The sequence below is a fragment of the Salmo trutta genome, chromosome 22, assembly GCF_901001165.1.
Source record: "Salmo trutta chromosome 22, fSalTru1.1, whole genome shotgun sequence".
NCBI classification, from domain to species: domain Eukaryota; kingdom Metazoa; phylum Chordata; class Actinopteri; order Salmoniformes; family Salmonidae; genus Salmo; species Salmo trutta.
Window position 1 is genome coordinate 18404321 of NC_042978.1, and position 27699 is coordinate 18432019.

At 42.6% G+C, this 27699-nt stretch overlaps 1 protein-coding gene and 1 long non-coding RNA gene across 3 annotated transcripts in view; both read left to right on the top strand.

The window, feature by feature from the left end:
* The first annotated feature begins 11806 nt into the window (after positions 1-11806).
* On the top strand, positions 11807-12429 carry LOC115159002 (uncharacterized). The gene is made up of 3 exons (XR_003868809.1): positions 11807-11974; positions 12123-12200; positions 12374-12429. It is a non-coding gene; the product is annotated as an uncharacterized LOC115159002 (long non-coding RNA).
* A 2486-nt stretch (positions 12430-14915) lies between these two features.
* LOC115158277 (phospholipid phosphatase 2) overlaps positions 14916-27699 on the top strand; it is a 29259-nt gene continuing 16475 nt past the window's right edge. The window contains exon 1 of one of the 2 annotated variants that reach the window (XM_029707033.1): positions 14916-15357. In XM_029707033.1, coding sequence (XP_029562893.1) covers positions 15297-15357 — 61 coding nt within the window. In that variant the 5' untranslated portion in view covers positions 14916-15296. Of the gene's footprint in view, positions 15358-19648; positions 19686-27699 lie in introns of those variants that run through there. The other variant, XM_029707034.1, reaches the window with a different exon arrangement.

A 27699-nucleotide genomic window follows, 5' to 3' on the forward strand; every position in this document is an offset into this window, starting at 1 on the left:
CTTACACTATGCCTACAGTATAACCAGGCTTCAAATTCAACTGCATATTCTGTACATTTCTGCATTACATTATTTTGAATCAGGGTCTGGTTTATTTGAACTGATGCAACAGAGAGCAAGAAATTACAGGCTTACTTCCTCAAAGGTAAACTCATGAATTATTCTTAATTCCTTGGAAAGTGACTAAGTGACTGACAGGTGAACACTAGCAAGGAGTGATAACCATTCATTAGGAAATACGGGAGGGATATGGCATCCACTAATTGCCATACATTGTTTTTCTAATGTGATCTGTGATCTGCAACTTTATAAACAAGATAGTGAGCTTGGCATGTGTATGCTACTGGCCCACTGTCTGAGAGGCTACTACAGGATACTGTCATAACTGTGTGTGTGTGGGGGGGGGGGGGGGGGGCGGACTGTCACACATCTCTACATATTGTCTACACAGAGCTCTGTCGTGTGACTCCGAGGACACCATCCGTGGTAGCGGACCCCTTTCTAATGAGGTGTGTTGAGATTTGTTTACACAGGCAAGACAAGCTTCATATAACCCATATCTCAGGCCAATGAGAGGGTTCAGGTGGGCAGACTCAGGGTGCTGGAGGTTTAGGGATTCACCTTAACTCAGGCCAATGAGAGGGTTCAGATGGGCAGACTCAGGGTGCTGGAGGTACATGGATTCACCTTAACTCAGGCCAATGAGAGGGTTCAGATGGGCAGACTCAGGGTGCTGGAGGTACATGGATTCACCTTAACTCAGGCCAATGAGAGGGTTCAGATGGGCAGACTCAGGGTGCTGGAGGTTTAGGGATTCACCTTAACTCAGGCCAATGAGAGGGTTCAGATGGGCAGACTCAGGGTGCTGGAGGTACATGGATTCACCTTAACTCAGGCCAATGAGAGGGTTCAGATGGGCAGACTCAGGGTGCTGGAGGTACAGGGATTCACCTTAACTCAGGCCAATGAGAGGGTTCAGATGGGCAGACTCAGGGTGCTGGAGGTACATGGATTCACCTTAACTCAGGCCAATGAGAGGGTTCAGATGGGCAGACTCAGGGTGCTGGAGGTTTAGGGATTCACCTTAACTCAGGCCAATGAGAGGGTTCAGATGGGCAGACTCAGGGTGCTGGAGGTACATGGATTCACCTTAACTCAGGCCAATGAGAGGGTTCAGATGGGCAGACTCAGGGTGCTGGAGGTACAGGGATTCACCTTAACTCAGGCCAATGAGAGGGTTCAGATGGGCAGACTCAGGGTGCTGGAGGTACATGGATTCACCTTAACTCAGGCCAATGAGAGGGTTCAGATGGGCAGACTCAGGGTGCTGGAGGTACATGGATTCACCTTAACTCAGGCCAATGAGAGGGTTCAGATGGGCAGACTCAGGGTGCTGGAGGTACAGGGATTCACCTTAACTCAGGCCAATGAGAGGGTTCGGATGGGCAGACTCAGGGTGCTGGAGGTACAGGGATTCACCTTAACTCAGGCCAATGAGAGGGTTCAGATGGGCAGACTCAGGGTGCTGGAGGTACATGGATTCACCTTAACTCAGGCCAATGAGAGGGTTCGGATGGGCAGACTCAGGGTGCTGGAGGTACAGGGATTCACCTTAACTCAGGCCAATGAGAGGGTTCAGGTGGGCAGACTCAGGGTGCTGGAGGTATAGGGATTCACCTTAACTCAGGCCAATGGGAGGGTTCAGATGCGCAGACTCAGGGTGCTGGAGGTACATGGATTCACCTTAACTCAGGCCAATGGGAGGATTCAGATGGGCAGACTCAGGGTGCTGGAGGTACAGGGATTCACCTTAACTCAGGCCAATGGGAGGGTTCAGATGGGCAGACTCAGGGTGCTGGAGGTTTAGGGATTCACCTTAACTCAGGCCAATGAGAGGGTTCAGATGGGCAGACTCAGGGTGCTGGAGGTACATGGATTCACCTTAACTCAGGCCAATGAGAGGATTCAGATGGGCAGACTCAGGGTGCTGGAGGTACAGGGATTGGGTTCAGATGGGCAGACAGGGTGCTGGAGGTACAGGGATTCACCTTAACTCAGGCCAATGAGAGGGTTCAGATGGGCAGACTCAGGGTGCTGGAGGTACATGGATTCACCTTAACTCAGGGTGCTGGAGGTACAGGGATTCACCTTAACTCAGGGTGCTGGAGGTACAGGGATTCACCTTAACTCAGGGTGCTGGAGGTACAGGGATTCACCTTAACTCAGGGTGCTGGAGGTACAGGGATTCACCTTAACTCAGGCTGGACGACAGGAGTCTGGTAATAGTGGCTCTTTTCGTAGGGATTCATATTTGCACTGCTTCAGGTGAGAATTTGTCTAACTTTTTAGAGTGGTGGGTCTACAGGCATTGGAAGTTGGAACAAGTCTTGCTTCTCTTATGAAAGTAAAAATAAAAGACTCACTATTTAAGAGCCCTTGATGGACTAGGTGTTGTGAAATTGGCATGCTGCTACCTCGACATGTCCACTTGACAGGGTTTCTTATCAGAGTGTAGGCTGGACCCTCAGTAACCTAAAGTAGGCTAGGTTACAGCAGTCTGTTTCATGGACTCACGGACAGAGCTATGGATACAAGGATTGACCATACATTAAATACAAATTATAGTTTTAACCATGTTTTGAGGCGATACAAACAAACAAGTTTATATTTTGGGCTCTGATGAAGCATCTGGTATATATATATATATATATATATACACTGCTCAAAAAAATAAAGGGAACACTTAAACAACACAATGTAACTCCAAGTCAATCACACTTCTGTGAAATCAAACTGTCCACTTAGGAAGCAACACTGATTGACAATACATTTCACATGCTGTTGTGCAAATGGAATAGACAACAGGTGGAAATTATAGGCAATTAGCAAGACACCCCCAATAAAGTAGTGGTTCTACAGGTGGTGACCAAAGACCACTTCTCAGTTCCTATGCTTCCTGGCTGATGTTTTGGTCACTTTTGAATGCTGGCGGTGCTTTCACTCTAGCATGAGACGGAGTCTACAACCCACACAAGTGGCTCAGGTAGTGCAGCTCATCCAGGATGGCACATCAATGCGAGCTGTGGCAAGAAGGTTTGCTGTGTCTGTCAGCGGAGTGTCCAGAGCATGGAGGCGCTACCAGGAGGCAGGCCAGTACATCAGGAGACGTGGAGGAGGCCGTAGGAGGGCAACAACCCAGCAGCAGGACCGCTACCTCTGCCTTTTTGCAAGGAGGAGCAGGAGGAGCACTGCCAGAGCCCTGCAAAATGACCTCCTGCAGGCCACAAATGTGCATGTGTCTGCTCAAACAGTCAGAAACAGACTCCATGAGGGTGGTATGAGGGCCCGACGTCCACAGGTGGGGGTTGTGCTTACAGCCCAACACTGTGCAGGACGTTTGGCATTTGCCAGAGAACACCAAGATTGGCAAATTCGCCACTGGCGTCCTGTGCTCTTCACAGATGAAAGCAGGTTCACACTGAGCACATGTGACAGATGTGACAGAGTCTGGAGACGCCATTTCTTTGGGGGGCCGCACAGCCCTCCATGTGCTCGCCAGAAGTAGCCTGACTGCCATTAGGTACCAAGATGAGATCCTCAGACCCCTTGTGAGACCATATGCTGGTGCGGTTGGCCCTGGGTTCCTCCTAATGCAAGACAATGCTAGAGCTCATGTGGCTGGAGTGTGTCAGCAGTTCCTGCAAGAGGAAGGCATTGATGCTATGGACTGGCCCGCCCGTTCCCCAGACCTGAATCCAATTGAGCACATCTGTGACATCATGTCTCGCTCCATCCACCAACGCCATGTTGCACCACAGACTGTCCAGGAGTTGGCGGATGCTTTAGTCCAGGTCTGGGAGGAGATCCCTCAGGAGACCATCCGCCACCTCATCAGGAGCATGCCCAGGCGTTGTAGGGAGGTCATACAGGCACGTGGAGGCCACACACACTACTGAGCCTCATTTTGACTTGTTTTAAGGACATTACATCAAAGTTGGATCAGCCTGTAGTGTGGTTTTCCACTTTAATTTTGAGTGTGACTCCAAATCCAGACCTCCATGGGTTGATAAATTGGATTTCCATTGATTATTTTTGTGTGATTTTGTTGTCAGCACATTCAACTATGTAAAGAAAAAAAGTATTTAAGAAGATTATTTCTTTCATTCAGATCTAGGATGTGTTGTTTAAGTGATCCCTTTATTTTTTTGAGCAGTATATTATTAATGTACTGTAGCAACTGCAGATTTCCCCTTTAAATGAATTCAGGACCTTAATTCAGAGCTTGGTTGTGGAGGAATGCAATTGTTTTGGATTGTTTCTTTTCATTGTGTTTTTTAAAAATCATTTTGTAATGTATTGCTTTTTTATGTTTTATTTTTCACATGTTGTTTCTTGATTTTGTGTTGCCTTTCAGGATACAGGTCTCATTTGATGGCGCTGATAGACATGGCCACTCTGTTTCTGGCTCCTAAGCAACTTTGTTACAAGCATTTCGCTACACCCACAATAACATTGTTAAATATGTGTATGCCGACCAATAAAATTTGATTTGGAAAAGAGATTAGTTAATCTCATCATGACTTCCTGGATATATAAATGATATAGACTAAATAGATAATTACATTAATAAGGAATGCACAGTAACATCCGGGAGTATATCAGAAAGGGCTATAATTTGTTGGTATTTCTTGAGAGCTCTCTAAAAGGAGAGCTGTGGTTTGTTCAGCCAATGACAAGCAATAACACATTATTTCTACACACCTTTAATCATCTATATCTTCTCTTTTCCATCTGGTCCATGCAGAGTTCTCCCTCAGCCCTAGCAAGCCTCAGTGTGTCTTCATGGCCTGGGCCAATGTGACCTGCTACTGGACACCTGGACAGGGCTCTCCCCCAGACACAGGCAACACACTGCAGGTCAACATGTACGATGCCATCACATACTACAACATCTACTGCACAAGTAACTGCTTGTGATTATATTAGGCCCCTCCCGAGTGGTACAGCGGTCTAAAGCGCTGCATCTCAGTGGTGGAGGTGTCACTACAGACCTTGGTTTGATTCCAGGCTGTATCACAACCGGCTGTGATTGGGAGTCCCATAAGGCGGCGCATAATTGTCCCAACATTGTCCGGGTTTAGGGTTTGGCTGGGGTAGGCCGTCATTGTATATAATAATTGGTTCTTAACTGACTTGCCTAGATAAATAAAGGTTAAATAAAAAATAGACAGCATTAGTTAGAAATAAAGGCCAGTAAATCCTGCAACATGTATTTCCCCAACCACGAGGGAAACAAAGGCAGACTGACATGTTCCAGCACTGGTGCCACCACAGAATGATTCAAAGAAACTTCCCTTTTCAGGACCCTGTCTTTCAACAATAATTCGTAAAAATCCAAATTACTTCACAGATCTTCATTGTAAAGGGTTTAAACACTGTTTCCCATGCTTGTTCAATGAACCATAGACAATTAATGAACATGCACCTGTGGAACGGTCGTTAAGACACTAACAGCTTACAGACGGTAGGCAATTAAGGTCATAGTTATGAAAACTTAGGACACTAAAGAGGCCTTTCTACTGACTCTGAAAAACACCAAAAGAAAGATGCCCAGGGTCCCTGCTCATCTGTGTGAACGTGCCTTAGGCATGCTGCAAGGAGGCATGAGGACTGCAGATGTGGCCAGGGCAATAAATTGCAATGTCCATATTGTGAGACGCCTAAGACAGTGCTACAGGGAGACAGGACGGACAGCTGATTGTCCTCGCAGTGGCAGACCACGTGTAACAACACCTGCACAGGATCGGTACATCTGAACATCACACCTGCGGGACAGGTACAGGATGGCAACAACAACTGCCCAAGTTACACCGGGAACGCACAATCCCTCCATCAGTGCTCAATCGGTCCACAATAGGCCGAGAGAGGCTGGACTGAGGGCTTGTAGGCCTGTTGTAAGGCAAGTCCTCACCAGACATCACCGGCAACAACGTCGCCTATGGGCACAAACCCACCGTTGCTGGACCAGACACGACTGGCAAAAAGTGCTCTTCGCTGATGAGTCGAGGTTTTGTCTCACCAGGGATGATGGTCGGATTCGCGTTTATTGTTGAAGGAATGAGCATTACACTGAGGCCTGTACTCTGGATGCCTGATCGATTTGGAGGTGGAGGGTCCGTCATGGTCTGGGGCGGTGTGTCACAGCATCATCGGACTGAGCTTGTTGTCATTGCAAACAATCTCAACACTGTGCATTACAGGGAAGACATCCTCCTCCCTCGTGGTACCCTTCCTGCAGGCTCATCCTGACAGGATGGAAGGAGCTATAGGACGACAGGCTCATTAATGGCTGGAATGGAATAAATGAAACAGAGTCAAATGTGGTTTCCATATGTTTGCTGTGTTTGATACCACTCCATTTATTCCATTCCAGCCGTTACAATAGACGCAGGTAATACACAGTGTCAAATACAATAGACTATACACACGTTTAACACAAATCTTACTTTACATCTTTAGGTCTTTCTCTCTCCCCTCATTGAAGCTTCCCACCCCAGTCCTCCCAAGCTGAAAGGCAGACCCAGATGCCTGAAGCTGCAGTGCACTACAAATTCCAGCTTCCGTGTCCAAGAAACGTATCTCCTCTGGTGCTCTGGTCTACTAGCTGCAGTACAGCACAAAGGAGCAGGTGTGTGGCCCACTGTCATCTCCAATCTGTCAGTTACTGTAGGACTATATGATGTATACAGTGTGATGTGTATAATATGTACAGTGCCTTAAGAAAATATTAATACCCCTTTACTTATTCCACATTTTGTTGTGTTCGACTCATTTCAAAAGGGATTAAAAGTGAAAACCTGTTTTTAGTAATGTTTGCAAATATATTGAAAATTAAATACAGAAATATCTAATTTACGTAAGTATTCACACCCCTGATTCAATACATGTTAGAATCACCTTTGGCCTCGATTACATCTGTGAGTCTTTCTAGGTAAGTCTCTTAGAGCTTTGCACACCTGGATGGTACAATATTTGCACATTATTCTTTTTCAAATTCTTGTAGCTCTGTCAAGTTGGTTGTTGATCATTGCTAGACAGCCATTTTCTAGTCTTGCCATTGATTTTCAAGGCAATTTAGGTCAAAACTGTAACTAGGCCACTCAGGAACATTAACTGTTGTCTTGGTAAGCATCTCCCAGTGTCTGTTGGAAAGCAGACTGAACCAGATTTAACTCTAGGATTTTGTCTGTGCTTAGCTCTATTCTGTTTCTTTTTATCCTAAAATACGCCATAGTCCTTGTCAATGACAAGCATACCAGTAACATGATGAAGCCACCACCATGCTTGAAAATATTAAGAGTGGTACTCTGATGTGTTGAATTTGCCCCAAACATAACGCTTTGTATTCAGGACATAAAGTTCATTTCTTTGCCACATGTTTTGCTGTTTTACTTTAGTGCCTTATTGCAAACAAGATGCATGTTTTGGAATATTTTTATTCTGTACAGGTTTTCTTCTTTTCACTCTGTCATTTAGGTTAGTATTGTGGATAACTACAATGTTGTTGATCCATCCTCAGTTTTCTCCTATCACAGCCATTAAACTCGTAACTGTTATAAAGTCACCATTGGACTCCTGGTGAAATACCTTAGTGGTTTTCTTCCTCTCCAGCAACTGAGTTACAAAGGACACCTGTATCTTTGTAGTGACTGGGTGTATTGATACACCATCCAAAGTGTAATTAATACCTTCACCATGCTCAAAGGGATATTCAATGTCTGAGATTTCATTTTTACCCATCTACCAATACACTGCGTGCACAATTAGGCAAATTGTATTCCTCAGGATTAATTTTATTGTTGAACAAACACAATGCTCTCAGTCAATCCAAAATGTTTTTGAACCTCAAACCTGAATGTTTAACAAAGGAAAAGTGAGTTTTGTCTTTCTCAGGGAAATATATGTATGCACAATTATTAGGCAACTAAATTACAAAAATAATTTCTCTCAACTCACTTGCTTATTCTCAATTTTTAGAGTAAGTGTAACAGATAAGTAACACAAAATGACAATTATACAACATTTTTGGCCTCTCAAAAAATATTCAGTGACCAATATAGCCACCCTTATTTTCAATAACTGCCATGAGCCTTCCATCCATGGAGTCTGTCAGTTTCTTGATCTGTTCACAATCAATTTTCACTGAAGCAGCAACCACAGCCTCCCAAATGCTGTTTAAAAATGTGTATTGTCTTCCATCACTGTAAATCTCACGTTTGAGAAGGGCCCACAAGTTCTCAATAGGATTTAAGTCAGGTGAGGAAGGGGGCCAGGTCGTTATTCAGGCATCTTTGAAGCCCTTGCTGGCTAGCCAAGCAGTGGAGTACTTGGATGCATGTGATGGAGCATTGTCCTGCAGAAAGATCATAGCCTTCTAGAATGCTGAGGACTTCTTCCTGTACCACTGTTTGACAAAATAATCTTCCAGAAACTGGCAGTAGGTTTGGAGTTGAGTTTCAGTCCATCTTCAACCCAAAAAGGTCCAACTACCTCATCCTCAATGATAGCAGCCCATACCAGTACCCCTCCTTCACCTTGCTGGCACCTGACTCAAAGTGGTGCCCTGTGTCCATTACTGATCCAACCACGGGCCCATCTATTTGGTCCATCAAGAGTCACTTTCATTTCATCTGTCCATAAAACCTTTGAAAAATCTGTCTTCAGGTATTTCTTTGCCCAATCTTGACGCTTCAACTTGTGAATCTTATTCAATGGGGGTCTTGTTTGTCTTCTTGACCATGTCGCTGAGCACTTGACACCTTGTACTTCTGAACACTCCAGGTAGGTTGCAGTTCTGGAATACGGTGGCACTGGAGGATAATGGGTTCCTGGTAGTTTGACGTTTAATTCTTGTCAAGTCTTTTGCAGTTAATTTGCGCCTTTTCTTCCACATGCATTTTTTGGACCCCAGTTGACTATTCGCAACAAAACGTTTGAATGTCCGGTGGTCACACCTCAATAGTTTAGCTATTTAAAGAGTGTCGCATCCGTCTGAAAGGCATTTTACATTTTTGTTTTTTTAGTGTCAGTTAAATTTCTTTTTTGGCCCATTTTACCTGAGGTAATGAGGCTGCCTAATAATTATGCACACCTTGATATAAGGTGTTATTCACTTTCTCATTACACAAATACATATCACCTGAAAATGATTAAATCTAATAACCATTCAAGTTTATATGGTTTGGAATTCGAAAATGTGAATAGAAACAATGATAAGATCAGAATACTCACTTGCCTAATAATTGTGCACACAGTGTAGGTGTGGCATTGGAAAACCTCCCTGGTTTTTGTAGCTGAATCTGTTCTAAATTCACTGCTCGACCTGACAGAGAAATGTATGTATGGGGTACAGAGATGAGGTTGTCGTTCAAAAATCATGTTAAACACTTTTATTGCACACAGAGTGAATCCATGTAACTTGTTAAGCAATCTTTACTCCTGTACTTATTTAGGCTTGCCATAACAAAGGGGTTGAATACTTATTGACTGAAGAAGTTTTAGCTTTGAATTTTATATTAATTTGTAAACATTTCTAAATTCATAATTCCACTTTGACATGATGGGGTATTGTGTGTAGGCCAGTGGCACAAAATCTAAATGTAATCCATTTTAAATTCAGGCTGTAAAACAACAAAATGTGGAAAAAGTCAAGGAAGGGGTGTGAATACTTTCTGAAGGCACCATATATCTACAGCAGGTGTTGGCGTTAAGTTTGTCCGTTTTTTCCTCCATACAGTGCATTCGGAAAGTATTCAGACCCCTTGACTTTTTCCACATTTTGTTACGTTAAAGCCTTATTCTAAAACAAATTCAATAGTTTTTTCCCCCTCATCAATCTACACACCATACCCCATAATGAAAAAGCAAAAAGTGTTTTTTTTAGAAATGTTGAAATATTTTTTTTACATAAGTTCTCAGACCCTTTATTCAGTACTTTGTTAAAGCACCTTATGCAGCGATTACAGCCTCGAGTCTTCTTGGGTATGGAGCTACAAGCTTGGCACAACTGTATTTGGGGAGTTTCTCCCATTCTTCTCTGCATATCCTCTCAAGCTCTGCCAGATTGGATGGGGAGCCTCGCTGCACAGCTATTTTCAAGTATCCCCAGAAATGTTCAATCGGGTTCAAGTCCGGGCTCTGGCTGGGCCACACAAGGACATTGAGACTTGTCCCGAAGCCACTCCTACGTTGTCTTGGCTGTATGCTTAGGGTCGTTGTCCTGTTGGAAGGTGAACCTTTGCCCCAGTCTGAGGTCCTGAGCACTCTGGAGCAGGTTTTCATCAAGGATCTCTCTCTGTACTTTGCTCCGTTCATCTTTCCCTCGATCCTGACTAGTCTCCCAGTCTCTAATGCTGAAAAACATCCCCACAGCATGATGCTGCCACCACCATGCTTCACCATAGGGATGGTGGTAGGTTTCCTCCAGATTTGACGCTTGGCATTCAGGCTAAAGTGTTCAATCTTGGTTTCATCAGACCAGAGAATCTTGTTTCTCATGGTCTGAGAGTCTTTTAGGTGCCTTTTGGCAATCGCCAAGCAGGCTGTCATGTGCCTTTTACTGAGGAGTGGCTTCCGTCTGGCCACTCTACCCAAAAGGCCTGGTTGGTGGAGTGCTGCAGAGATGGTTGTCCTTCTGGAAGCTTCTCCCATCTCCACAGAGGAACTCTGGAGCTCTGTCAGAGTGACCATCGGGTTCTTGGTCACCTCCCTGACCAAGGCCCTTCTCCCCAGATTGTTCAGTTTGGCCGGGAGTATCGTTCAGCCTGTAGGTGGGGCAGACATGAGATGAGTGACTTTGCTGTGGAAGGTGAGGTGGCACTATGCTAGAGCTAGTCACTCTGCTCTCTCAGGTCCATTTCATTTTAAAGTGTCTACATGCGTATTCTATAAACATTCAGTTTGAGTTGTTGTCTTTGTGTGTCTTGCAGTCCCCACCCAAGAGTCAGTTGAAATGCTCAGTCCTGTGGTTTAACGTGTCCTGCTGTACTGAGGGTTTCCAGAATGCACTGCACACAGGTGACTGCAATGCCCTGAGTGTGTCCGACACTTCCTGTCACCTGACCCTACCCCCACAGGTACAGACTCTGACTATATTTGACCATTGATGTCAATACCTTTGCAAAATAGTAAGATGATAGCATTGTGCAGGAGTCTATATCTTGATATGAAGTTGAACAAATGCCCAGAAACTTGCATAGTTTTAGTTGTATTGTGTCCAATGTGTATGCAATGTAAAATGATACATATGTCTTACTAATGGTATGATCTCCCAGCACCCAAGGCGTTATTTGGTGATGTGATCAGGAAAAACTCTGGGCCCTACCTTTTACAGTATGTGTTGTATGTCCAAAGACTTGACATACAAGAATGTGCTGTTGCATGGAATGACATTCTAAACATGGGTGGGAGTATTGTTGTTGTCAGAGGGCGTGTGGCCGGAGCTGTGCTACAGCTAGACTGTGAGGCCTGAGTATGGTGCAGAGACTGGGTAGGACAAGCCTACACCAGGCAAGGAGGTAAAATATACACACACACACAACACAGACCTAATGTATGTCCTAGGCTTTAGCTCAGCTCATTCATTGATTTGTCAGTAGCTGTCACCATAATGAATACATTTTTGTGGATGTATTGTATTCCTTTATACTCACCCTCTTACACTGACTCTTCAGCCCGCTCTGCTGGCCCAAAGGCAGTGGTGCAGAACCTGAGCAGAAGTTGTCCTGCAGTGGGAGTCTGTTCATCTGGAGCAGAGACATGGCTTCAGCTGCAACTACAGCCTCTATGTCCAGATTGAAGAGGAAATCCTGAGGTTGTAGTTACACCAGGAGAACGGCTGTGGTACCAGTTGAGTGGTTTGTCTGGACTGTACAGGATCCACATGGAAGGAGTCCTGCTGGTCCAACGGCTGTAGGTGAGGACTAAGACAGGCAGAGATGTTGGAACTATTCTATTGACTTACCTCCATTGGAGTAGACAGTTGTTCATCCATATGTGTGTGTTTATGTGCACTTGTGTTTGTGGATGTTAATCCATATATGTGTCTGTATGTTCCAATCCAGAGGGCATCGATTCAGTGGACACCATCCTGCTGTGCTCACTGTCCTGATACTGCTGACCTGCCTACATTGGAGACAGAGGTGAGAGAGCCATAGAGAGAGCAGCCTAGATGGCCTGCAGTGCAACTCTCCCCATGTCTTATCAGCCTGCTGCATTCTACCAGACCCACATGTTTCCTTGGCTGATTAGCAGCAGACTGCAGACTGGCCTCCACTTAGTCTGAGAGTCTGATAACAGTGTCTGTTCTCTGCAGGATAAAGCAGAATCTCTGACCCCGCACATAGTAGCCTGTCAACCTGGAACTCCGAGACTAAATACACCACAGTCTTTTTCACTGAGGGGGTAGGTACTTTTGAATGCCAGATAGCAAAATGGGACTGTGCACTACAAAATGGAAAAACACAGATCCACTACACATATCTGTAGACAAATGCTCTCATTGAAGATCTCTGGCAGTCAAAAGAAACTACACAGAGTAGGACTCATTTTGTGAAATTATTCTTTTCATTGATTACTCTGTGTTGCACTTTAATGCTATTGTTAGTCTAACCAATATTACATGTTTAAAGTTATTATTATAATTTCAAATACAGCCCCATTGTCCCCACTCACCCAGTAGGGGGCAGAAACCTATTGATTTTGAATGCACAATGAACAAAAATATAAATGCAACATGTAAAAAAAGGGTTGGTCCCGTGTTTCATGATCAGAATTTTTTTAATTATTTCTTTAAATTATTTTGCACATCGGTGTTAGTGAGTGTCTCCTTTGCCAAGATAATTCATTCACCTGACAGGTGTTGCATATCAAGAGGGGGGGGGTGAGGAGTATTTCTGTCTGTGTAATAAATCGGATTTTATTTGTCACATGCGCCGAATACAACAGGTGTAGACCTTACAGCGAAATGCTTACTTACAAGCCCTTAACCAACAATTCAATTTTAAGAAAAATACCCCCCCCCTCCCCAAAAAAGGCATAAAAGTAACAAATAATTAAAGAGCAGCAGTAAAATAAGGCCCTATTGTGGGGAAAACTAATTATCTTTGGCTGGGCCTGGCTCCCCAGTGGGTGGGCCTATGCCCTCCAAGGCCAACCCATGGCTGCACCCCTGCCCAGTCATGTGAAAACCATAGATTAGGTCCTAATGAATTTATTACAATTGACATTTCCTTATATGAACTGTAACTCAGTAAAATCTTTGAAATTGTTGCATGCCAGTATAAGTGATAGTACCATTTCTTAGGATGTCTGATCCCTGGCTGCTATATTTTGAAACTGTATTTACTGTCCTTGATTTTCTATCAGATTTCCTGAGTTTGTTTCTGATATAACACACTGAGGTTTTCATTGCATCTTACTGTGCTTTCTGGCAAAGTCAAAGTGCAAGGCCACATGAAAAGTACTTCAAAATATATGAATCATATATATAAACTTTTACAAATATATGCTGAAATATCATCTTATCTACTGATGCATGTCTAACTCCTGGTATTTAGCTACTCCTGTGTTATAAGAAAGGCGAGAAGGGTGTCATGCCAGGCTAGAACATAAGCCTAGCCCCAGTCTAGTCCTAATGAAGAAACAGAAATCCTTCAATGATCCCAGCTCCTTGGAGTCCTGCTGTTGCTTGGTAATGTTAATTATACAGTCCCAGCAGGATTTGTAAAAGTAATTTTGCTTTTGTAAGATTGTAAGTTTTGTCCTGTTTCGCAGAGTATTAATGTTTCCACATACTGAGCCCATTACTCACCGTGGGTCCACCCCGCTTTGATTAATGCCCACAACTAATGTCACATTTAGACCCAATTTTGTTTTTACTACCCAACGTCAACCGGCCAACTCCAGTCGTGTGAGTCAGCGTCCCTGGGGCTTTTTTTGTTGTTGTTGAGGATAGTTAAATACTGTACAGCCTACTGAATTAAGGGTCAGGCACTGTATAGAAATATATGCACATGTTATTCAAGTAAGCAATATTGACCCAGGACAGTGAAACTAGGCATGGGGTGTAGAGCTGGGACGATTAAACGATCCACCCGACCATACCGATCACTTATCGCAGGCATTTTGCTGATATCGTTCTTTACGTTAAGTAGCCTATACTAGAGAAATGTTTGAAATGAAATAAGTTTGCTAATATGGATGATGGCACAATTGATGGCTAAAACCATCAACCTAGTATGAGTAGTTTAAAGGATAATAAATAAATAAATCCGGGGGGCACATTGTTATAAACGTATCGTCCTATTTAATGTTATTGTATCAATTCAGGCAATTTATCGTAATATCCATATCGCCGAGCTCTAATGGGGTGGCCGCTGAGGTCTGTAGCCTACTGGCTAGAGTCGATAGATTTTGGTTATGTCATGATTGAATATAAGATATTGTTATTGCCATGTTTGGAGTGATACATTATTACTTGCCTTGAATGCCCTCAAGGCAATATCATATAACAACTCTAATTAAGATATAAATCATTATTTATCACACGTGTCAACATGAATGTAGTACCATGGGTTTCCCCCAAATTCCCAGTAAGTTTACACTGATCTATGGAAATGCTATTAAATATCCCCAAAGTTGTATGGCTCATTTATCAATCAATACACAGTACAGTGAAGTACATCCGCCATACACAAATCAGCTGCTGTCCGCTGTAGGCTACTCAAACTAACTACTTTACCACCAGCAAGACAGACTTCTGCTCAGCTTTATTTTATTATTGCTGTCAGTGTCAATTATTACATTCAAATTTGGAGCAGATAATGTAGGCCTACTATTCGACGTCAGATTGTGGGAGTAAAAAACTGCAAGGAAGTGGGAAGGAGGGATCTGTGGCGTGGAGGGTTGTGTTGGTTTGTAGGACGCCTCAACTACTGTAAAAACGAAGGTTTATTTTTCAAGCCTGTCATTACAACCAAAATATGAGGGTAAGAATTTAACACTGTCGCCGATTAAGATGACTAAAGTCTGAGTCTGGAAGACATTTTTCGCAATTAAAAATTGCGCACATAGGTGTCAACATCTGTGGACAGGTAAGAAAATATCTTACAATCCGGAAGAACTCGCAATACAGGTTGGCTGCATACGTTTTACTCTGCGGACTCAATGGCAACACTCGTAAACTAAGTTTCCAAACACGTGTCTGATCAACTGGCAGCCTCTATCAATAGAAGAAAATGATGGATTTGAGAAAAAAGAAGATGTATGTCTTGGTGGACGTGATGTGCGTGGCAGTAGGTAAGTAGCTACAGTGCATCAATTTCACACTGCGCTTGAACATAGAAACGATTCTATAGTCTACACAAGCCAGACCTATGTATGTGCCTCGATAGCATATTGATTTGAGTTTTGGACTGATGAAGTACCAATTGACGTAAAATAGAAAGGTTATCCACCCAGCTAACAACAAACGTAAAGACAACTTTAGAGCGCGTTCTCAAGTTATTACCTAACATTTTCGTAGGAACCTACCAGTTATGTGCAAGAAATGTTTCAAAAAGACCATTCCATTATTGTCAATTATACAACGGGTGGGTCGAATCCTTATAGGCTACTCTTACCCTACTATAACGAAAGCTGGTTCAACAGCATTGTGTCCGGTGTCCTTATCCTGGCCATTCTTTAGCCAAGTAGCCTATCCATAAAAGGTTTATAAATATATCTACTCGTGAGGCTTTTGCGTGACATAGGCCTATCTGCAGTGCATATTTGTATTTATTAAGGATCCACATTAGCCAAGGCTGTAGCTATTCTTCCTTGGGTCTAGCAACATTAAGGCAGGTATATACAATTTAAAATATTACATGACGTTACATTACATTTCATAACACATTAAGTGTGTTCCCTCAGGTCACTCTACTATCACATATCTACAATACAAAATCCATGTGTGTAGAGTGTGCGCTAGTAGTTTAAACAGACACCACGGTGCATTCAGCATGTCAACACTTCTTACAAAAACAAGTAGTGATGAAGTCAATCTCTCCTCCATTTTGAGCCATGAGAGATTTACATGCATATTATTAATGCTAGTACTCCTTGTACATTTAAGGGCCAGCTGTGCTGCCCTGTTCTGAGCCAATTGTAATTTCCCGAGGTCTCTGTTTGTGGCACCTGACCACACAACTGAATAGTAGTTCATGTGCGACAAAACTAGAGCCTGTAGGACCTGCCTTGTTGATAGTGTTGTTAAAAAGGCAGAGTAGTGCTTTATTATGGACAGACTTCTCCCCATTTTAGCTACTGTTGTATCAACGTGTTTTCACCATGACAGTTTAGAATTCAGGGTTACTCCAAGTAGTTTTAGTCACCTCAACTTGCTCAATTTCCACATGATTTCTTACAAGATTTTGTTGAGGTTTAGTGAATGCTTTGTCCCAAATACAGCCTGAAGGAGGAAAGATGACTAGAAACGAACTCGGTTGACTGTTTTATCTGGATTAATTGTTGGAGTAGAGGACCTTGTGCATTTCAGCTAAAATAACAACCCAATGTTTAGATCCCAGGACAAATTAGCTAGCAACAGCAAGCTAGCTAGCTCAATTGCCATAAATGTTTCATGCTTTTTTGAGTTTGTTTTGATATTTAAACTTGCGTGTCCTGATTGCGTCTGGTGTGGGTGGACAAAATCAACATGTGCGTGATGGCGCACGCAGACGCACACGCGTGTGCGGTCTGGTCAGCATGTAAGAAATATTGACTTGTGCGTTGTAATTCCGTTACCAAAAACCCACATATCTTTAAGATATTTTCTAATTTCTCTCCCTCATGAGGAGGGAGGATAATGAAAGTTCACAGAAGTAACAGCTAAAGGTACACTGATCAATTAGTGTCAATTTTGTTGAGTTATTAAATTATTAAAACTCAATACACGGGGCCTCCCGAGTGGCACAATGGTCTAAGGCCCTGCATCGCAGTGCTTTAGGTGTCACTACAGACTCGGGTTCGATCCTGGGCTGTATAACAACTGGCCGTGATCGAGAGTCCAATAGGGCGGCGCACAATTGACCCAGCATCATCCGGGTTAGGGGAGGGTTTGGCCGGGGGGGCTTTACTTGTCTCATCGTGCTGTAGCAGCTCCTTGTGGCGGGCCGGGCACCTGCAGGCTGACTTCGGTCATCAGTTGAACAGTGTTTCCTCAGACACATTGGTGCAGCTGGCTTCCGTTTTAAGCGGGCGGGTGAAGCGCGGTTTGGTGGGTCATGTTTCGGAGGGCGCATGACTCGACCTTCGCCTCCCGAGCCCGTTGGGGAGTTGCAGCAATGAGACAAGATCAAAATTGGAGAGAATACAAAAACTCAATATCCCACCATTGGCAAATCTGGGTTTTTTAGATTTAAGCTATATTAAATCAAATCCAGATAGTTATTTATTTTAGCAGGTGACCAAAATCATAGATTCGATAAGATTGACAGACGTAGTAATACAAATGGCAAATTTAGGGAGCCTCCAAAGATGCTAATGCAGCTGCAATATACTGACAAGTATTCCCTTTTTAGTGGGAGGGAATGGAAAGGAGGAGGTTTATATGAGTTGTGATCTGGGAGGGCTCTTGGGAATTGTTTTTTTTTTCTTTTTATATATTCTATGCTGATTATTGAATACTCATCCAAACTCAACAAAAAAAGAAACGTCTTTTTCAGGACCCTGTCTCAACAATTATTCGTAAAAATCCAAATGACTTTACCGATCTTCATTGTAAAGGGTTTAAACACTGTTTCCCATGCTTGTTCAATGAACCATAAACAATTAATGAACATGCACCTGTGGAATGGTCGTTAAGACACTAACAGCTTACAGACGGTAGGCAATTAAGGTCACAGTTATGAAACCTTAGGACACTAAAGAGGCCTTTCTACTGACTCTGAAAAACACCAAAAGAAAGATGCCCAGGGTCCCTGCTCACCTGTGTGAACAAGCCTTAGTCATGCTGCAAGGAGGCATGAGGACTGCAGATGTGGCCTGGGCAATAAATTGCAATGTCTGTACTGTGAGACAGGGAGACGAGACAGACAGCTGATCGTCCTCGCAGTGGCAGACCATGTGTAAAAACACCTGCACAGGATCGGTACATCCGAACATCACACCTGCGGGACAGGTACAGGATGGCAACAACAACTGCCCAAGTTACACCAGGAACGCACAATCCCTCCATCAGTGCTCAGACTGTCCACAATAGGCTGAGAGAGGCTGGACTGAGGGCTTGTAGGCCTGTTGTAAGGCAGGTCCTCACCAGACATTACCGGCAACAACGTCGCCTATGGGCACAAACCCACTGTCGCTGGACCAGACAGGACTGGCAAAAGTTGCTCTTTGCTGACGAGTCGAGGTTTTGTCTCACCAGGGGTGATGGTCGGATTTGCGTTTATCGTCGAAGGAGTGAGCATTACACCGAGGCCTGTACTCTGGATGCCTGATCGATTTGGAGGTGGAGGGTCCGTCATAGCATCATCGGACTGAGCTTGTTGTCATTGCAAACAATCTCAACGCTGTGCATTACAGGGAAGACATCCTCCTCCCTCATGTGGTACCCTTCCTGCAGGCTCATCCCTCCAGCATGACAATGCCACCAGCCATACTGCTCGTTCTGTGTGTGACATCCTGTAAGACAGGAATTTCAGTGTTCTGCCATGGCCAGTAAAGAGCCCGGATCTCAATCCCATTGAGCACGTCTGGGACCTGTTGGATCGGAGGGTGAAGGCTAGGGCCATTCCCCCCAGAAATGTCCGGGAACTTGCAGGTGCCTTGTTGGAAGAGTGGGGTAACATCTCACAGCAAGAACTGGCAAATCTGGTGCAGTCTATGAGGAGATGCACTGCAGTACTTAATGCAGCTGGTGGCCACAGATGCTGACTGTTACTTTTGATTTTGACCCCCCTTTGTTCAGGGACACATTATTCCATTTCTGTTATTCACACGTCTGTGGAACTTGTTCAGTTTATGTCTCAGTTGTTGAATCTTATGTTCATACAAATATTTCCACATGTTAAGTTTGCTGAAAATAAACGCAGTTGACAGTGAAAGTTTTTTTTCTGAGTTTATTTACTTTTAAAGGGGATTGTACTCACTAATTTTGCAACAACGTATTTTCCAAATTTAATTGTTAAGCTATCAATGCTTTCTTGGAATTTACAGGGCATAAATTAAATAAATAAAAAGCATACATGTTGTTTTGATATTATAAATAGGAAAGGAGTAGATGGTGCCATGCTCCAGGAAACTGATATAAGGAAGGATGATATAAGCAAAATAAAAAACAACTTCCAAGGTGACTGCCTTTTCTTCTGCTAATAATAAAACAAAAGGGGTAATTATTGTGTTTCGCCGTAATCTCAAGTTTCATATATTAGACCAAGGCAATGATCAAGAAGGAAGGATTGCCTATGTGAAATGCATTTTTTTCTGGCAAAGAAAAGCTTTTATTTCTGCATATGCCCCCAATACTCATGATTATTTGTTTTGTTCTTTATCCAAAATACTTACAGGAATATTTGATTTCCATGTGGTCTTGGGTGGTAACTTGAATACTACACTCAATCTGACAATGGATAAAGCTAACAAATCAGGTACTGCACCACCAGCCACCATAGCGTTCTAAAGTATGGTCTTTGATTTTGCACTAGCAGATATATGTAGAGTGCATAATCCACAGCTGAAAGAATATTTAATATACAGTATGAGAATATATTTTTATTCTGCTAGGCACCGATCATTTAAGGATCGATTACATATTACTTTATCACAGTTAGTGCATCTGTGCTGAACAAAAATATAAATGCAACATGCAACAATTTCAACGATTTTACTGCGTTACAGTTCATATAAGGAAATAAATCAGTCAGTTGAAATAAATAAATTAGGCCCTAATCTATTATTTTCACATGACTGGGCAGGGGCACAGCATAGGCCCACCCAGTTGGGAGCCATTCCCACCCACTGGAGAGCAAGGCCCAACCAATCTTAATGAGTTTTTCACCACAAAGTTGTTTTTTTCCCCCATGAGTGAGTTTTACATATCTCTAACGTTCACCCCAGAGTGAGTTTAAAAAAAAATAAAAAATTTATGCACGTGATATCAGAATGCACTCACTGTTCCAAAATGTGATTGTTACGAAACAGGACAGTTAACCTGCGTTGCCCTCAAACCAAGGCCTGCTGCCTGCTAAATATCTATAGGCTGTGTTTCAACTTGTCAGTTTCAAATTATTTTTCTAACAAGTTTTTTTATTTTCTAACAAAAGTTTGAATTGAGGTGTGTTCCTCTTCATTAATTCACATTTCACTGTTGTGGACAATTTATGTTTGAGGCTTTACTGAGCCGAACAAACTTCTCACTTCAACAAGAGCCCTAGCACTTCCCAAGTGTTTCCCAGATCAAATATGAAGACATTTGCGCATCTCTAGTCAGAACAGGCCTTGCACTAACTTTTTCCTCCTAGCACATTTTCTAGCTGGCGCCCACATTACCTTTTGTTTTCCTTACAAATAATAACTTGACGTGTGTGTTCCTGTCAAAATAAGTGCATTATTTTCTGTATATTGTTGTTTATACTGTAACATACCGTATGTATGTATGGAGCATAATGCATTTACTGTTTTATTCACATGTTTTCAAGTACTGGTGACATCATGCATTCCAATTCTTGCATAGATTGTAATGGACACATGATGTCTAAAATACTTTTTTCAAGGTTATACTGATTATGATGAGCTAATGCTTAGCTATTTGCCAGCAATGTGTGGCACCATGTTTGTTGACGTCATACAATGCATTCTGGTTGTCATGTAAGCATCTGTCAGACAAGATGTTATAACAAAAACAAGGTGAAGGGATAGTTCACTCGACATGGTGCAGCCTAACAATGTATTAAGAATCAAACATATAGCCCAATGTTTGTATCACAACTAAAGTTACATTTAATAACACTAAATTAAGCATATAGGAATACCTATTTCTTTAACTTCTCAACACAATAGCTGCATGTGCGCACTCCCTCAAATCGTTTGGAGAAAATATCCTTTTTATTTTAATTTAGCTTTGTTCAATTGTGTTCTTCATACTATAAAATAATGCCACGGAATTCTAAGCAAGTCTGCTAAATGAACTAGTGTAGCCCAGAATATATACAAATATATGGATGAGGGGCATAGGCACGATGAAATAGATGGTATAAAATATAGTATATACATATGAGATGAGTAATGCAAGATATGTAAACACTATTAAAGTGGCATTATTAAAATGACTAGTGATCCATTTATTAAAGTGGCCAATGATTTCAAGTATGTATGTTGGCAACAGCCTCTGTGTTAGTGATGGCTGTTTAACAGTCTGATGGCCTTGAGATAGATGTTTTTCAGTCTCTCTGTCCCAGCTTTGATGCACCTGTACTGACCTCATCTTCTGGATGGTAGCGGGGTGAACAGGCAGTGGCTCAGGTGGTTGTTGTCTTTGATCTTTTTGGCCTTCCTGTAACATCGGGTGCTGTAGGTGTCCTGGAGGGCAGGTAATTTGCCCCGGAGATGCGCTGTGCGGACCGCACCACCCTCTGGAGAGCCTAGTGGTTGTGGGTGGTGCAGTTGCCGTACAAGGCAATGATACAGCCCGACAGGATGCTCTCAATTGTGCATCTGTAAAAGTTGGTTAGGATTTTAAGTGACAAGCCACATTTCTTCAGCCTCCTGAGGTTGAAGAGGCGCTGTTGCGCCTTCTTCATCACACTGTGTGGGTGAACCATTTCAGTTTGTCCGTGATGTTTACGCAGAGGAACTTAACTTTCCACCTTCTCCACTGCTGTCCCATCGATGTAGATAAGGGGGTTTTCCCTCTGCTGTTTCCTGAAGTCCACAATCATCTCCTTTGTTTTGTAGATGTTGAGTGAGGTTGTTTTGCTGACACCACACTCCCAGGGCCCTCACCTCCTCCCTGTAGGCTGTCTCATCGTTGTTGGTAATCAAGCCTACTAGTGTTGTGTCGTCTGCAAACTTGATTGAGTTGGAGGCGTGCATGGCCACGCAGTCATGGGTGAACAGGGAGTACAGGAGGGAGCTGAGCATGCACCCTTGTTACCTTCCTTCACCAACAAGCGGCGACCCAGGGGGGGGGCTATAGTCAATGAACAGCGTTCTTACATAGGTATTCCTCTTGTCCAGATGGGATAGGGCAGTGTGATGGTGATTGCATCATCTGTGGATTTATTGGGATGGTAAGCAAATTGAAGTGGGTCTAGGGTGACGGGTAAGGTTGAGGTGATATGATCCTTGACTAGCCTCTCAAAGCACTTCATGATGACAGAAGTGAGTGCTACGGGGCGATAGTAATTTAGTTCAGTTACTGTTAAGGGATTTATATGTTTGAATGTAATGATTAAATAATTCTTCCCTGAAACTTAACTATTAGGGATATGGTCTATATAGCATGTAGAATGAGTAACTAAAGGGTTAAGCATAAATCTAACGAGGTTGGACTGGGAAAGAGAAGAATGTGTGTCTGTGTGTTTAAGTAAACACCAAGAACTGTTAAACTGTGGTTGACCTGCCCTAGCTTGAACTCTGAGGGTTTATGATATGAGAGGGAGGACCCCTCAAGGTTTCCCATTCAACCAGAATCTTAGCAATTCCGGGTTGCAGACTGAGTATTTTAATTGAAGTTAACATTGAGAACATAATTCTCTTAATAGTTACCTTTGCTTTCTTGGGTACAGGAACAATGGTGGCCATCTTGAAGCATGTGGGGACAGCAGACTGAGATAGGGAGAGATTGCATATGTCTGTAAACACACCAACCAGCTGGTCTGCGCATGCTCTGAGGATGCGGCTAGGGATGCCGTCTGGGCCAGCAGCCTTGCGAGGGTTAACACGTTTAAATGTCATACTCACGTCGGCCACGGAGGAGAGCCCACAGTCCTTGGTAGCAGGCCGCGTTGCTGGCACTGTATTATCCTCGAAGCGGGCAAAGAAGGTGCTAAGTTTGTCTGGAAGCAAGACGTCGGTGTCCCTGACGTGGCTGGTTTTTCTTTTCTAGTCCGCGATTTTCTGTAGTCCCTGCCACATACTTCTTGTGTCTGAGCCATTGAATTGCGATTCCACTTTGTATCTATACTGACATTTTGGTTGCTTGATTGCCTTGTGTAGGGAATAACTACACTGTTTGTATTTGGCCATATTCCCAGTCACCTTTCCATGGTTAAATGCAGTGGTTCGCGCTTTCAGTTTTGCGTGAATGCTGCCATCTATCCACGGTTTCTGGTTAAGGTAGGTTTTATAGTCACAGTGGGTACAACCTCTCCTATGCACTTCCTTATAAACTCACTCACCGAATCAGCATATACGTCAATATTATTCTCTGAGGCTACCCGGAACATGTCCGTCTGCGTGATTAAAAACAATCCTGAAGCGTGGATTCCGATTGGTCAGACCAGCATTGAATGGTCCTTAGCACGGGTACATTCTGTTTGAGTTTTTGCCTATAGGAAGGGAGGAGCAAAATGGAGTTGTGATCAGATTTTCTGAAAGGAGGGCGGGGGAGGGCCTTGTATGCATCGCGGAAGTTAGAGTAGCAGTGATCCAAAGTTTTGCCAGCACAAGTGCTACAGTCAATATGCTGATAGAATTTAGGTCGCCTTGTTCTCAAATTTGCTTTGTTAAAATCCCCAGCTACAATAAATGCAGCCTCAGGATATATGGTTTCCAGTTTGCAAAAGGTCCATTGAAGATCTTTGAGGGCCGTCGTGGTATCGGCTTGAGGGGGGATATACACGGCTATGACTGACCGAGGAGAATTCTGTTGGGAGATAATACGGTAGGCATTTGATTGTGAGGAATTCTAGGTCAAGTGAGCAAAAGGACTTGAGATCCTGTATGTTGTTTCAATTACACCATGAGTCATTAACCTGTTTGGCGCAGGCATGCCGCTAGCGACCCACCTCAACAACATCCGTTGAAATTGCAGAGCGCCAAATTCAAATTACAGAAATAGTAATAAACATTCATGAAAAACAAGTGTTATACATCGGTTAAAATATTAACTTCTTGTTAATCCAGCCACTTTTTGAAATCTGACAAAGGCTTTACGGCGAAAGCATAACATGCGATTATCTGAGGACAGCGCCCCGCACACAAAAGCATACAAACATTTTCCAACCAAGGAGAGGAGTCACGAGAGTCAGAAATAGCAATAATATTAATCACTTACCTTTGAAGATCATCTGGTTGCAATCAGAAGGGTCCCAGGAACACAATAAATTGTCGTTTTGTTCGGTAAAGTCCCTCTTTATATCCCAAAAACTCTGTTTTGTTGGCGCGTTTTGTTCAGTAATCCACTGACTCAAAGGCAGTCAAAACATGCAGACAAATACATCCTAATAGTACCGCTAAAGTTATCTAAATAATCGATAATATTTCAACCGGACAATAGCGTATTCAATAGAATGGAAAAACAACGAAGGGTGCACACGGTCACGGGCGCAAACCAGTACTGCATGATTCTACAGTCCCCTGACAGAAAGGTCTCATTCTTCATTTTTCAGAAAACAAGCCTGAAACCATGTCTAAAGACTGTTGACATCTAGTGGAAGCCATAGGAACTGCAATCTGAGCCCTAACCAATTACATAGTTAATAGGCATTCAATGGAAAACCACTCACATAAAAAAAAATCCCACTTCCTGGATGGATTATCCTTGGGTCTTCGCCTGCCATATCAGTTCTGTTATACTCACAGACATTATTTTAACAGTTTTAGAAACTTCAGAGTGTTTTCCATCCAATTCTACCAAGTATATGCATATCCTGGCTTCTGGGCCTGAGTAACAGGCAGTTTACTTTGGGCACGTCATTCAGCCGAATTTCCGAATACTGCCCCTGTCACTAAAAAGTTAATCATGAAACATACACACACGCCCTTCTTCCCAGAGAGATGTTTATTCCTGTCCACACAACGTACAAAGAATTCAGGTGGCTGTACCGACTCCGACAGCATATGCCGAGAGAGACATTTTTCTGTGAAACAGTATGTTACAATCCCTGATGTCTCTCTGGAAAGCAACCCTTGCCCTAATTGCGTCTACCTTGTTATCTAGAGACTGGACATTAGCGAGTAATATACTCAGAAGCGGTGGGTGGTGTGCATGCCTCCGAAGTCTGACCAAAATATTTATTGTGAAGGTGTTGGCTATATTACATGGATTTATTAGACGTTTAAAAAATGCAGATGTTCCAAAGGTCTGCATCAGTGGCTTGTAGGAAGCCAGGAGATGCTAAATGTGTTTATGTTCATTAACGGTCAAATACCGTTAGACAGACCAGTTATTTGCTTGACAATCATCTGCTGGCAAAATTTTGTGACGGTCACAGCCCTACATGGGACCAACATTTTGTTTATATTTTTGTTCAGTATAGTTCAGAAGGTGGAAATTGTACATGCATGCAAACTTGTGCAAATTGTCTACAACCAATGCTCCAAATCATGCCACAAGGTGGAGATTTAATCTCACACTCTTAAAAAATGTGGATTTCTGTAATAAATTCAGGTATGATTTACATTACTTTATCCTTAACAAAGAGTCTGTGAATGATGATAGATTCCTGTGGGTTGCCAAAATGGGTTCATTGGTTAAATGCAGTGGTTCGTGCTTTCAGTTAAAATAGCATTTGCTTCTGGTTTGAACAAGTAAAAAAATTTAAAAGAACTGGAGTCCACTTTATCCTTACTTACTAACTCGATAGTCAAAATGAATGTCTCGCCTAGACTAAATTTCTTTGTTAGCATGGTTCCTTTGTCCACGCCATTAGGGTACTGGGAAAAGATTCACAGTTCAGTCTTGAATTTTATATGGAGAGGTGAACGTCCTTGAATAGAAATGACTAAGAACCAGCAACCTAAAGGTTTTGGGGGTCTAGATAGAAGATGTACTATTCTCTGCCTTAATTTCCTCTACGTTTTGCTGTTTATTATATATACATAGTCACTTTACCAAATGACCTCGACTAACCTGTACCCCCGCACATTGACTCGGTACTGGTACCCCCTGTATATAACCTCGTTATTGTTATGGAATTTTCTTGTAACTTTTTCGTAAATATTTTCTTAACTCTATTTCTTGAACTGCATTGTTGGTTGAGGGCTGTTGTATTCGGCGCATGTGACAAACGATTTGATAATAGGAAAAACATTTACAATTTTAGATTAACCAATGTATATATTTTCAAATACATTCAACTTGAAAGTTTTATCACAAAATCGAATTGAAATCTTTTTGACATCAGAGCAATCTTGAGGGAATCTTATTTGAGTCAGAAAATGATATTCATATGATAAGGTAGGCTCTCTGCAAATTTTTACTTTATAGCTTATCAAACTCTTAGAAATAAATATCAACTAACTGATATTGGCACAAGAGGGAGGGAATGTTGGAACATAACTAACGAAATTAGTTAATGAAAATGTACGCTTAATCCATTATAAATGAATGTATAGAATTTATTATACAAGACAAAATTCACAAATTATACAGCAGAGTCATGTCTAAAGTGTAAAACTAACAATGACTAAATTATCCATGCCTTCTGGGAATGTTATAAAGTCCGAACGTTGGCTGTCAGAAGTATTACAATGTAAATGTGCTGTTAATCCGTCTGTCTGCATATTTCAAGACATTGCATATGAGTGAGTTTACATGATGGGTTGGACAATATTTTTCTCGTCAATCATCTTAAAAAAGCGTATACTTAACCAATCCTCCATTGTTAACGCAATGGGAAGGTCAAATTCTTTATTATAGTGGGTGATATTATCCAAAAAATGTAAAGTGTGTGGGCGACGGAGAGAAACAAAATATTATTGTTTATAAAATATAAAATAAAATTCTACCACCCCCCCAAAAAAAATGGAATTACAAAAAAAATGGTAACGGAATTACTGCAAAAGAATGGCTACAATTACAAATCATAATAGTCCACAGTTGGGTCACCTTATACTGTCCTCCCTTCCACTGGCATACTGTTATATTCAGCTCATAACTGTTTTTGGTAGTCTGGTGGTGAAACCAAGAGTGTTAAAACAATCTGTCTGGACAACCCCTCACTCTCTTAATGTCACCTCTCCCAGCTCTTACTGACACCTAGCCTGTGTCTTTCCATTTACTGTAACCAGCATCCTCACCCACTGATCACCAACCGACACTGGACGTCCATGGATGTAAACAATTTTTCAACATTTGGCCAGTCCACCCTGGCTTTGATGTTAATGTGCACCGACGGACCGGACTGGACCAAATCTGAACATATCATAGATGTGAAACATACAAGTTTGGATAGCACATTACAGTACAGCTGTATTGTTTCTGCACTGTACTCTGTGCTCTGCTGTGCTGTCCAAACTTGTGAATCCACTTCACTTACTGTAGTCCAATAACCAAAAGAGATTATTTCAAAGTCAAGGTGCCATTTCGTAGCTGACACCACATTCTTTCTGCAGACATCTTTGGATCTTAATTCGTAGCAGATATGAACGTTTTTGGAAAACGTGGTCGCATAAAAACCTCAGGGAGATTTGACTGTAATTCCATTACCAAAGTTTGCA